This window comes from Helicoverpa armigera, chromosome 11 (assembly GCF_030705265.1).
Source record: "Helicoverpa armigera isolate CAAS_96S chromosome 11, ASM3070526v1, whole genome shotgun sequence".
NCBI lineage: Eukaryota > Metazoa > Arthropoda > Insecta > Lepidoptera > Noctuidae > Helicoverpa > Helicoverpa armigera.
In genome coordinates, this window is record NC_087130.1 from 3,215,243 (window position 1) to 3,227,278 (window position 12,036).

The 12,036-nt window shown below is 35.4% G+C and overlaps 1 protein-coding gene across 5 annotated transcripts in view; it reads left to right on the plus strand.

Moving 5' to 3' along the window:
• LOC110371991 (tyrosine-protein phosphatase Lar) overlaps positions 1-12,036 on the plus strand; it is a 361,770-nt gene that overhangs the window by 263,839 nt on the left and 85,895 nt on the right. For all 5 annotated transcript variants that reach the window (XM_064036779.1, XM_064036780.1, XM_064036782.1 and 2 more), the window contains one exon: positions 4,429-4,608. In XM_064036779.1, the coding sequence (XP_063892849.1) occupies positions 4,429-4,608 (180 nt within the window). The remainder of the gene's footprint in view (positions 1-4,428; positions 4,609-12,036) is intronic.

A 12,036-nucleotide genomic window follows, 5' to 3' on the forward strand; every position in this document is an offset into this window, starting at 1 on the left:
AAAGTCATAATTTATCATCCTTCTTCGTTACCCCAAATGGATTGTCTCCTTAGTTTTCAGTAATTTGACACGTATAACTTCTTTTAATATTTAGCTATCCTGGAAAAATCCTATGTTATCTTCGTAAAAAAACTGCCTCAATAATTATAATGAATATTGATAAAACTAGTTGTGCAACAGACGTCCATATAACTCAATTCTATGAGATATTTTAGTAGATATTAGTATGTACTGTCACATCACTATCTTCCATACACAAGCACCTATATTGTGTTTTGAAGCGGTCGCACGGATTTTACTGTGTATTTTTATTACGTTTCATTTATATGTTGTCTCGAGGAACAGAACTGTGTTCGGAATTTCAAGTACTCCAGTTCTGTCAAGTATGTGCTTATGACTCGCTTGATTGGTTGAATAATACATCGATTTATATTTCAGTATCGATATATCGATAAGTGTAGGGATGTAGCGAATGTCAAACATTTGCTATCGTGAGTGACAGGTGACTCGCTAGATATGTGCGTTATTGATGCTCTAGTTCAGAATGTATGAGTACTTTTTTGGAGTGATGTAGTGGCTTTTAAAGGATACAGAGAATGTTAAGGAAAAAAATCTATTTGTTATGAATCTGACAGTTGTATGTATTCTACAGATTTTTTCGAATATCTTTTACTTTTAATAGTTTTGCTGTTTGTATATCTGTATCGTGATCTTCAGTTTTTAGTCTTGATTTTAATGATGTCGTAGTAAAAATAAACTCAGATAATAAATGGGAAAAAAACGTAAACCGCGTAATGCTAGGCTTTAAGTACAAATAAAACAGCCTTATTTTATTGTCTTATTTTTCTAATAATCCCAATTTTACTTCATTTGGTTATATTATTCCTAACTCAAAGCTATAAGATTTTCTATGAGATCATAAAAGCGAATTACATTTTCTTTTACCCCGGTTTGCAGTTAACATTCAAGCTTAACTGACTCCATATAATTCCATATTAATATAATGGACTTTCTTAATTCTATTCGATGATGGAATTTGTCTAGACTTTGATGTCTATCGCTACATTTACTTAAAGATGTTAAGTGCATTACTTCAAAGAAATAAGACTTCTCCAAGTACATATGTGTATTTACTACATAATATGTGCATCAGGCATTTGTTTCTATTTGCAAGTGTTACAAAATCCTATGTGGAATTTCTCGTCAATCAAAAAATATTGAAAATTCAACGCGGCGAGTAGATTGAACCATCATTAAAATTGATTGTACTACCAATTCGAATAGTTCTGTCAAAATAAAAAACATTTTTCTACTATAACTTGAAACTATAAATCACTCGCATATTCACCAGATGTAACATACTATTAAACAATTCGTCAACGCTTTTAGTGTTGTACATTTAAATCCCGGAATCCCGGGATTCTGCAAATTCTAATAATATATTATGAATATTTTAGCCTTAATAAATTATCGCGAGCTATTTCTTTAATGCGGGAATCCAGACATCACATACTCGTAAATAATCCCGGGAACGCTATTTCTGTTTTATAGCTTGACTATTTGTTTGTGTTTAGTGCTTTTTGATTTCGGTTTTATTCTTAGTAAAAAAGGATATAGTCTAGTATTTGAGCGTAAATACCTATAAAAAGCGGGATTATCTAGTAGTTGGGGTTTAAGCGTAAGTGCTAGTATATTATGTGCATCCAAATGATATGAATGTCACATCTAGTTAGACTGGAAGCCGACCCTAACCTAGTTTGGAATAGCGAATCAAGCACAATTAGTCCGTACGTAGAATTTGTGTCGCCTTTGAAAAATTAAGTTTATTATTCGCGTTGACACATAATAAAAAAAATGGAAGTTTTATTTACTACCCAGGAGATAAAAAAAATCAGTATTCTTTTTGCCATTTTTATTACTGCTTGTTTTTTCTATGCAATTTAATCAAGACTAATATATAAAGAGAATAGAACAGCTGTTTCTCTTAAAAAAAATTTTTCTAACCATATTCTATTTTGTGCTTGGTGTTTTTTTTACCTCCCACAGAACTAAGTGACGTACAAAAATGTGTTAAAAATCGCACGTCCGCCAGACAACTATTATTCTCACTTGTAGAGAAATACATTTTCTTGGCGCTTACTACTGGTGGCGATTTAGCTCTGTCGCCTCGACCGCCCTACATTGTGAGCTAGGGCTGCGCTAAATAAGGTTGATAAGTATTTTTCTATGCTATTGATGAAACTATTTGTTTCTATGCTAAAGATGGTATGGTAAGACGACGACTCCATATAGAACACTGGTACTCAGCTGCAATGGTTAGACTGGAAGACACGCGAAGTTGGGAAAACGCTCGGCAGATAATAATGTAAATTAAGATGATTCCAACTGCAGTATCACTGTATCAGATCAAAATCAATCCTAAAACAGCTTCCAAAATTTCTAAAGGCTATACCGGGACCAACTTCCACAAACACGGTCACACAAAATATCTGAAATTAGTCGAATAATCGACAAAACAAATCAGTTCCCGCTGCTACGAACATCCCTACGTTCGACCAACTTTCCCGCTAGCGCCCGACATCTGGTGTGATGCAATTTAAACTTTATTCCCTAAAGATTACGATTCACAACGACTGCAAAGTATGTAAGCTGTTGTTGGTACAGCAATCTCGGAAAATGCAAAGTGCAAGGATGCGCAGAACAAGTGGGACATTAATCCGAGACGTTTTCAAAGTTTTTCATTGAAAGTAACTGTTTTTTTTTTAGTTTGCATTTCGCCGGGCAAAGGAATATTCTTTAAATCCCGGAGTTATTATAATAGCAGCCATTAAAGTTTATTTTGATACAGCTTTTAAGTTTACTTTACAATTAAAACAGTGGTTCCAGCATTTTTACTTACTCTGGATAATTTGGATTTGTTCCGAGTTTCTTTTGAAATGAATGCTTCCTTCACTTTTTACTCCGAATAAGAATACACCGCACACTGCAGAGTAAACTATCGACTGAAAGTTGACCTGATAGTTGACTGATAGTTCGAAGGTAGTCATGAATCCAATCAAACTTTTGAATAGTCATGACTCATAAATGATGGATACATGATCATTTAATGTGTGCACTACGTTAGTTCATCTACGAACACATACTGATTTATGAGCCCGATCAAACTATCGGTTGACTAAAAGTTTGCAGCTTGCGTGGGCGCTTAATTTTTCCAACCTCATAATCATAAAAATACTTTCATCCATAGAACAAAAATAAATACATCTCATAGCCAGCTAATCCCAAAACAAAATTACCAGCAAATCAAAGATACCGTAACACGTAACTTAATACTTGAATCCCTTCTTATCCTACTTAATAAGCTTAGCAGCATTCATTGTTAAGCCGATACGGGTTTCAAATAAAATAGACATTCATTTGCCGCGGCTTAATATATTCTTAAATAAAGATTTATTATGTTCTGCTTATTTTCATAGACTCGCGCATAAAATGTTTTCGTAAATTCAGTATTAGATTGTCATCACTATAATTAAGAGCTAATATGTAGATACATACCTACGCACTCATTACCATTTTGGTAATCATCAAATGTTTGCCACGGTTTCACTTTCCGGCTTCGGAAGAATAATATCATGACATACCATCTCTATTGTCATACCAAATAGTTTGAATGATTCTTCCTTTCATGCGCAGCTGCAAAACTTTTCGCCATAATAACTACTAATAAAGATATATGCTAGTATTATAAATTATGTAGTATTCTAGGCTAGCTGTATATGGTTAAACTTCGTACAGTCCATGACTTACGTATTGATAAAACACATGGTCTGAATATGCAGCCCCTCTCTAGAACACGTAAAGCCTTCGGTGCGCTGATCTCTCCGCGGTCGTATCGGATTACCGTCCCATTGGACGACTATGATAAGCGAATGGAAACTACGAGTACCTGTGTCTGCACACACGTTTGTGAAATATAACTTGTAACTTCTGCTGGTTTGGTTTACGATAAGCTGTTGTGGTAAATGTCCAGAATTATGCATTATGTTGTACTGTTCAAGTTTTGTTAGGCTTGCCAGAGCTAACCAGATATTGAAAGTTAAGATTGTAACAGTCAGTTTTCTTTTACACCATTATCTAATTAACGGTTAAAATGAACTAAAGGCAGTATTCCTGATAAGAAAAAATCTTTTGGGTGTTCTACTAAAACTTCTCTTATCCGCTCTGCTTTAATGGAGCCTGAGTTTTACCTTACCTTTTCACATCTAAGTGAGGATCCCCTCTTACTCAAAAATACACGTGCATCGATCACCACGTCATGTCAATTTCAGTACGTTTTAACATCACGAGACCCTCATGTTACCCTGGCAATACCTAACTTAAGCTATACCTGTGCATCCTAAATAATAACTTTTCCTTTTCTTCCACCAGGCATGCAATCCCGTTACCAAGTGTCACCCATGGACGCGGCCGCGGGCCCGGCGGCCAATGGCGCGGTGTTGCGCATCGAACCTGTGCGTGCGCAGCGCGATGACGCGACGTATGAGTGCGTGGCCGAGAACGGAGTGGGGGACGCTGTGACGGCGGTCGCTACGTTAACTGTTTTTGAAGGTAAGTGACATGATATAAATTATTCTTTCATCATAATATGAAGATCATTTTTTATTCTGTGTTTTTACGAAATCATCATTGATAGTAAGTAGGAGTATAGCAAAATATGCTTGCCTAGGTCTTATCGGCTAAACACCCTCGTACCATTTCTTGTGTGTGATTGCGGGACCGTAAATTTAGATTCTGTCGCAGATCTATAGATATGTAGGTAGGGGGTATGAAGACAATACGATATTTCTTTATATATTTCTAAGTAAACACCTGTCACATGATAAGCTGAAATATGACAACAAAAAAGCAGACATCTTGTCAAAATATTTAACAAGAACCTTCACAATTTACCACGTTAAAATAAAAACACCGCATGGTCTTCATCACTAACTATTAGGAAATATGAGCCACATTACAGTCAGCTCGCTAAAAGCTGAAGGTAGCAAGGAATGATTATATCCAGCTATCCAACTCGTAACTATCCCATACAGCTGCCGACGAAAATCCAGCGGAATGTTTACGACCTGCAACGTGCAGCTTGGTTTCATCCTATCTATCCTTCATATACTAGCGGCTAACCTTTCCTGGCTCCTAAAGGATGGGGGGATAAACTGCTCTGTATAGTTCTATCGCTTATGTATAAATTGTTACTGTCGTTATAAATACCCGAGTCACTTTCAGCTAAACTAATTTTGCAGTTCTCATTTTATTTTTGCTACATCTCGAAAATAATAAAAATAATTATGTTTGTGAAGGAATAAATAAAACAATGTCAAGCAAGGTTATAATATAATAATGATATATACGGCATTATTGTCAGCCTATTTGTCTATGTGTGTAGATAAACCTATTTTACATATGTGTTTACCTAAACATTACCTATACGTACGTGTCTTATCCCATCACATTTGATTTACGCCCTCACCGATTGAATGCCCATCAACTGTCCTACCAAAAAAACTATTGTCACATTTCCATACAAACACAAGCTCCTAATAACTGTATAAAACGTACCCTCACATTCTTCGTCACCTCGTGATTTCTTTTCTATTGTGGCTCTCCGTAACTGCCGTCTAGAACATAAAACAGGACCGTGCGGACACAATGATCCTTCCGGGTTATAACTCCAACCCAAGACTCTGGGCTTTCAATAAATAAGCATTAAAAAGCGGACTCCAAGACATTCGGGCGATAACGAGCCACAGACTGAGATATACAGTAGGACAATGCTCCTAATTGGTTTGTGAGTCGTCTAGATTGTGCGTGGTAATTGGTTGGTCTGCTGATTTGTTCGTGACAGTGTTTTACTCTGTATCTTTCGTTTAATCTGAAGTTATTGTAGCTGTTAAGCGTTCTTTAAGTTATGGTGAAAGATTCGGATTTATCGCGTTATTTACGAACTGTTGTCGGGTTCTTTTGTTTTTTAATACAAACTCTACTGTGTTTATAAACGATGAGATAAAAATCAGGATGTCGAATCAGGTCCTAATTAATCCCTCTCTAATTATATACATGTGCCAGGACAATCACGAATCAGAGTGTAAATCCCCCGAGATGTTTCTACGAAACATTTATTTTTAGTAGACCTTTATTTTTGGATTACCCAACTGCAAATACTCTGTGTCAAAACCGAAATACCTACAATAATACAATGACAATTGCCGTTGTAAATGAGAGTTGGGGAATTATCATGATAAGTTAAGTTCCCGATTTACTGCGGTGCCACGTCGCGGTATAATTGACGACTAAATCGCGATAATTACGTCATAACTCAGGTCTGTTCGGGGGAATTTAGCCCCTTTGCATACATTTGCGGGGGAATTAGTCGGAGATGTTTTGTGTTCCAAGTGACGTCACGTGGTAAAGATGTTAATTGATACTTTGATGTTGGGGGAGAGGTAATTGTGCGTTCCGTTTTACGCTTTGTTCGTTTTGTGGGTGTTGTTTTAAGGAGATGGAACGACCATCATTAAAAGCGGTTTTCCGTGGTTTTACTTAAATTCTTGAGTTACTTCATCATATACCTCGTTAGACATAAAAGAACCTATAATATTTTCAAGATTTCAAGTGGCTAATATTTATTCATTTATTTTAATAGATATACCTGGGTGCTTTACTATATATAAAGCTTACAAAGTTACATAGTAAAGTTAACTTGAATGCACGTACGTACAATAAAGTAAAATGCTTCAGCTTCGTCTGTCAGTTCTAACTTAAACGCAATTTTTAAAATAAATTCGATAAAAGGATTTTTCGATTGAAAACACTAACGTTTATGTGAAACTCCCTTTCACGTTCCGTTTTACGTGGAATCGGGAACAAAGTGAAATAGAATGAAACACGCTTGATTTTTATGAACTAGCTATACAGTATACAAACCTAAAAAATAAACTTTTGTACCCAACTATGTCTAGAAATTATTTTATACCTGTGTCTAGTAACAAATCTTTTTTGAATTGTAGATTGCTGAATGCTATTCTATGAATTAAGAAATATATTTACTTACTGTAAAAAATTTTAAGAAACACTAATAGTCAATAGGTACATAATAATTTATGTTTATTTTTGTACATTTTTTTTACTACCTATATCGGCTTCAAAAAACTGAGTACACAGAATAAGAGTCTAGTAATCGTTAAAATTTTGTAATTGGTAGAATAGGTAAATAATAACCAAATCAACATACCAAGAAAAATCTATCTAATCTAAAAAAAAATTGCATCTTCAAACCTACTAATACAGTTTATTTATTTTCAATCATATTTACATTTTCATTAAAAACTCCGTTCTATTAAAAAAAAAAAAAAACAACCTAGAACTAAAAAACTAATATAAGTTATTTATCTCGCACTTTTCCCATCACTATAACACCACCGCCCAACAACGAAAAACAAGACAGATTCACCAAAACAAAAGTCGTCCATATACACTAAACTTATATGCACTTCCAAAGACAGAAGTTGACAAAGAAGAATGGTTTGCAAGGAACTCGTAGTGACAGCAATCGATACATATTGCTCTGCTGGGTAATACAATATGTAAACTTAGTGCTACCCAGTGAGTTTCCTTTTCAAATAGCTTTATAAACAAAATAAACTGAATTTAGGGTTGTTCAGGTTGGTGGGGTGAGGGTCGATGTATTAAGATTTTAGTACGCTATCGATGTTTTTTTAACTGAGATCCCATCCCTGCCTTAGCCTCAAAAGATTCGTGAAGGTATAAAACTCTATTTTTAATTAAATTTGATTTTGATGGTGTTCTGACTATAATTTGTTACAGTTAGTTTGGTCTTTGAGTTTCATATTTGGAAACCTAATAATCTTAATAACATTAAATAAAATGTATTTCCCAGTTAATGTTTTGCCAAGAGAAATATTGTATATTAACCGAAGTAATTTTGATTTTTATTGACGAAATAATATAGATGTATCCGCACGAGCGAAAACACGAGGATATACCAAAAAGTAAAACACTATTTTATCACGGATTCTGTTTCAGCAGTACGTAACATCCTAGCTTTATATGCAACCAGCTGTAAGTGTAATCTTTAATCGATTTGAGACCTGACCTTTGAGAGTCACATCTGGTATCTCCATACTACATACATACTCGTATAAAGCGTGCCTATATTATAGCCTGTAGCTAGGCTAGCCATACGTTCTGTGTATATGAGACTGTCACCGTATTTGAATAGCGTTGCTTGTACTGTTCCTAGTCCTGTTTTTTCAATAACAGAAATCACATGTGTTGAGTTTACATCAATTAAGTGAAATCTACGATGAAATATGACTTTGCGAAGAAAGGAACCTTTATTCTATTGATGGATCTTTTCTCCAAACAGTAATAATTAGAATAGAGTAGTCATTTCTTTCTGTGAGATCAGATTTTATTCAATTCTATCATTGACTGAACGCATAGTTCATCATGATTGGAGTAATTAAGTGAATTATTGGATACTGATTTGTAATAAACTAATAATTATATTATATCCAATATCAGTCCCCAGAAAATATGGTAACCCTACATATAGCCCACGTAGATAGCACGATCACAGGGCTGTCCCTTAGGGCTGAACGTAAAATTGCGTTGGGACATTAGCCTGACCCTGTTCGTAATATATGCTAAATAAAATCACGACGGTTTAATAAATCGTAATTTTTGTATTCAAAAGTTGCTCTGATTTGTTTTAATGTATAATTTGGGGTTTGGACTATTTGTATGCTGAAAATCCTATGTAGTTGTTACGGGTAGTCAGAAGCCAGTAAGTCTGACACCAGTCTAAACAAGAGGTATTGGGTTGAAGGGGTCAGATAGGGCAGTCGCTCCTTGTAAAGCACTGGTACTCAGCTACATCCGGTTAGACTGGAAGCCGACCCCAACATAGTAGCTCGGAGGACGACGACTATTTGTATGCTGATTGATTCATAGACAGTCGGAAGAGTCAAGCATTTAAAATTAATTGATAATTCAAAAATACTCAATCACAATTTTACAAATCAACCCTCAAATGGCGCTGCGAATTTATATAATTACATATATGTAGTTAAATAAAAGTCCGTCCCGAAATTACTTAAATAACAATATTAATATGTTTCGTTGAACAATGGATTGGTGGCCTCTGCATAATTTACCGTAATCCGGCTGTCGAATGATTTCCAACAATTTTAAATTTAACGATGAGGACTGATGACTGTGCCAAGATACACGCAAACGAGGGATCAAACATTGCTTGTGTTTACATTTTTTCAGTGTTAAAATTATTTATGTGATATTAAACTAATTTTATTTAATTTTTCCTTAAAAATAAGTAAATAAATACAACTCTTTGGAAACGCGCAACTAGCTTGATGTTTCTTAAGCACCTCTAATAGGTCTATATATGAAATAAAAACCGTTGACTTTGACTACAAACGCACTACACGCTTCCTTAAGGTATCGGAAATACTGCCTCTCACAGTGTGACTTCCACTTTTGTTTTACTTTTACTCAGTTCCCGTTATAAAAGTCAACTAACCGTGATGTATTATATTACCTTGGTGTACGTGTCTTAACAGAAATAAGGGAATCAGATAAACATTTAGATCCCTTTCGAGCCTTTTCAATCTGTGTCAATATTATGAAGTCGATGAAGATTAGAGTCCTCGAAGAAGCTGCAAAGTCTTTACTTCTGCGGTTCCTTGGTCTTCCTTTATGTCATATAGGTATTTGAAATTTGATTTTTCTAAATAAATCAGTGAATAATTTTGGAGCATATTCCGATTACCCATGTACATAAATAAACTAACACCTGTATCATCTAACCTGTGAGAACCCTAATCACTTCTCATAAAGGGCATACAATCAAATCTATTTGCCACCAGTCAGTATGACGTCTTTACGTCATACACTTAACACGGGAATGATTGACGTTTCAGAGTGGGGTACAACATGCCCCCGGTAACATGTTTACCGTACAAGCTAGGACGCGGCAATACGAGGGTTGAATAGTTATACAATTTATATAGGCAGAATTCCGTGGGTCGCGGCTGACGCAGCCGCGCGCGGCTTACGACAGTCGTCGGCCGCGCGCGACAATAGTCAACATATGAAAATGTATGGCGCCGCTGCCGAGGCTCGCGACAGTCGCGCGCGGCCGACGAATTTCGTGAGCCGCGCGCGGCATTGTGTTGAAATTAGTAGATTTTGTTCGTCCGTTTCCTCTAGTCGAAGTGCTAATTGATATCCTTGAAGAAGAAGAGGATGACGTGTTGCTGTGGCTGTATTATGAAAATAGATTACCAATCTACCCTATCTTTAAAAAGTAGAAATGATGAAGGATACTACCAAATACTGATTCAAAAGCATTTGTATTGTAATGAAAACAAAAGGAAGTTTTGCCGACTAAATAAAAAACAATTCAATTCTGGTTTTATTAAAATTCTATAGATGTTATTAAGCGCTAGACCATGTTGAGATGCATACGGCCGCGCGCGGCTCACGAAATTCGTCGGCCGCGCGCGACTGTCGCGAGCCTCGGCAGCGGTGCCATACATTTTCATATGTTGACTATTGTCGCGCGCGGCCGACGACTGTCGTAAGCCGCGCGCGGCTGTCGTAGCCGCTATCCTCGGAATTCTACCTTAAGCCATTAATTTATTTGTAGAATTCTGTGTGGTGTTATGCTGTTGTTTGGATTTTGAATTAGGAATGGAATTATATAAATTGAATCTGATTTGTTAAATAATTCTTTCGATACTGAATAGTAGAGACGTTTAGTATATAAAGAGATTTTGTGTTTTTTTTTTTAATATTTTACGACGTAATGTTGAACTATCAAGACAGCTTTTTCAATTTTATTAGCATTCATTTTGGAATAAGGAACTTAACATTGCTTACCTAAAGAATATTATGTACACAATATATTTCTCAAATTGTCTAACATTAATTCATACAATTTGATCACATACAAATATGATCGATCAGTGTTATACGAGCCTTATTTATCAATTCAGGAAATATAATTTATTCTGCTCATATCTTCTACAAAAAAAAAACAAATAAGTACACAGCAAAATCCTTGACCTGCCTATTTTCTTGAGTTCTATTAATATTCCTACAAAACTGAACTAAACGATACATATTTCCGCCAACAATAAACTATCATGAATACAATAGTTCACACAAAATTACTTTTTTTGCCAATTCATTCATTTTCTTTTGGTTGTTAATAACTGCCTACTGTTAAGCCTTTTAATTTTTAATTGAATTTTCGGCTAGTTTTTCTTCCTATATATTTTTTAATTATGATTTTCCTGGAGAAAGGATTGGGAGAAATACGATACGGTTCGAAATATAATTGAATTTCTCCAATTTTGGTATTCATGGAAAAACTTCCATACTTGTACCTACCCACATACATAGGCTTGATTCATCTTGTGAAGTATTCAATGCAGACTTAAAAATTCTATAATTTATGTTTAACATTACTCAACAAATATACTTAGCTCCAATAAATAAAGACATAGCCAAACATTCGTTTGACATGAACATTAGAATAACGGCCTTTAACGATCTTAACTAAGCATCATTTCTACTATAATCCTTTAAACGTCTATAATCTGACGTTTTATTACTGAAATCGTATCATTTACGCTTTGCACGAACTTCTAAGCATAAGGCTAGGTTCGACTGCGAGCGGGCACCTAGAGGGCTTTAGCGGATTTTAGTGCGTGTATGCCTTGTGCAAACTATAAAAATCTGTCGCTCTTACAACCGGGTGTCATTGCTTGAACTGGTAGTTGTCAATTGTTTTATCAAATGTGCGACAATCACGCGGAAAAACTGAATGGATAATCCGCTAGTTTGAAAGCGCTTTTAAGCGAGACCAACAACTCAAAACTACACTTTGAACAAAACTCACTACTATTCTGTCTGTGACATGCTTGTGTGGCCACTAAA